General features: G+C 28.6%; 1 protein-coding gene across 1 annotated transcript in view; it reads right to left on the reverse strand.

Annotated features, from left to right (window-relative positions):
* Positions 1-554: 554 nt before the first annotated feature.
* Positions 555-1,802, reverse strand: part of HELRODRAFT_184433 (hypothetical protein) — a gene marked incomplete at both ends in the record, with an annotated part of 5,441 nt that continues 4,193 nt past the window's right edge. Inside the window, one exon of the mRNA XM_009026515.1 lies at positions 555-629. Coding sequence (XP_009024763.1) covers positions 555-629 — 75 coding nt within the window. The remainder of the gene's footprint in view (positions 630-1,802) is intronic.

The following is a 1,802-nucleotide window of genomic DNA, read 5'->3' on the forward strand; positions in this document are numbered from 1 at the left end:
GTGACGATGTGTGAACAGAAGTTTTGTGTACATACGAAATGATCCAAAGCGAGGATCACCTCGTTCATATCGCCGGGACCATCTTCCTACCGACGTGACTATCTTAATTATATCTTAATTATTGATACTTTGAAATTACCAGACATTAACACCAAATGCTAACGACCGAGAAATTTGTGTTTTAAAACATACTAACATGTGTGTGGTGCTCAGAGATGGGCAGTAATGTAATTCAAGTAATGGAATTACGTAATTCAAATTACAATTGTAATTTGTATCGAAATTACTTTTTAAATAATTGGTAATTTGTAATTTAGAAATTTCATCTTTCATGTAATTTGGTAATGTCAAAGTAATTTCAAATTTCATTTTGACTAAAAAATATAGTTTATATGTGAGTGAACAAATATACTTACACAAATTATTATTATTTTTATTGGAAAATTTTTTTTCTTGAAATTCTAAATTTTTTTTTAAATTCTAAAAATTTATTTGAATAAAAATTTCATTTGCTACTTTGAAGTTTTATGGTCATATAGCTACATCAAAAAAGTTTACTTCTTTGATGTTTGACGCTTCTTGTTTTCTTTCTTTCTTTCCTTCTTTCTTTCTTTCCTTCTTTCTTCAGTCTTTCATTAAATGATTGAACAAATTGTTGATCGAAAGAAAGTAAATTAATAAAAGAATATGAAAATGACATCAATGAATATGCAAAATCAAAAGTAGTGGTGAATAGTGTCTTTCTTTCTTCAGTCATTCGTTAAATAATTGAACAAATTGTTGATAGAAAGAAAGTAGCTTAATAAATGAATATAAAAATGACATCAAAGAATATCAACGCCAAAAAAAATCAATGTTTAAATAAATTAAAAAAAATTTTTTTTTCATTTATTCAAAACTGGTTTGATGTAATTTAATTTCATGTAATTTGAAATTAGTAATTAAGTTCTTTTATTAAACGTAATTTGTAATTGGTATCGAAATTACAATATAGTGTGTAATTTGCCCATCTCTGGTGGTGCTGCTTGTATGTCTTATTAATTTAACAGTATGTACGTATGTTTTAATGTGTCTGTTGCGGGTAAGTGTCCTTATGTGTCCATTCGTGCTTTAAATTCATTGTTTGTTGACCGTTTTTTATTTAGTTAATTTTTTCTCCAAAATATGAGTGTGGCATTGTAGGATGGTTGTGCTTTTGGTGTCGTAAGCATTATAAGACCTCACTCAAACAAACAACATTTTTTTATAAATTTGGAGTTCATCGAGGAGAGGTTATCACTTAAAAATGATCTGAAATGAATGGATTTTAAGACATTACCTGTTTGCCTTAGAATCACTCACACATGAAAATAAGACAAAATCAATTTAAAAATACAAACATTTACATATTTTTTTCATTTTCTATAGATTTGTTTTTATTCATGAAATGTATATGAAACTTTTCAAATTTTCAGCCGTTTAACAGCTAGAAAACGTCTGAACGATATTTAAAAAAATAATTTTGAAACGTAGTTCCCTACTAGGTAAGTAGTGGTTAAGGGGTAGGTAGTCTATAGTTAGTTTTGTTAAAAAATAGTTCAATCAATCAATCAATCAATCAATCAATCAATCAATCAATCAATTAGCTTATAAAGCGCTATTTCCGCGATGTTCAACAGCGCTCCTCAATGAATTTTGAAAACAGATGGGTCTTGAGATCCGCTCTGAACTTCGCAAGTGATGGAGAAGTAGTCAGAGAAGTAGGTAGAGAGTTCCAGAGAAAAGGACCAAAAAAAGCAAAAGCAGATTTGGCAAAAGAGTGT

The sequence above is a fragment of the Helobdella robusta genome (assembly GCF_000326865.2).
Source record: "Helobdella robusta unplaced genomic scaffold HELROscaffold_472, whole genome shotgun sequence".
Lineage (NCBI taxonomy): Eukaryota > Metazoa > Annelida > Clitellata > Rhynchobdellida > Glossiphoniidae > Helobdella > Helobdella robusta.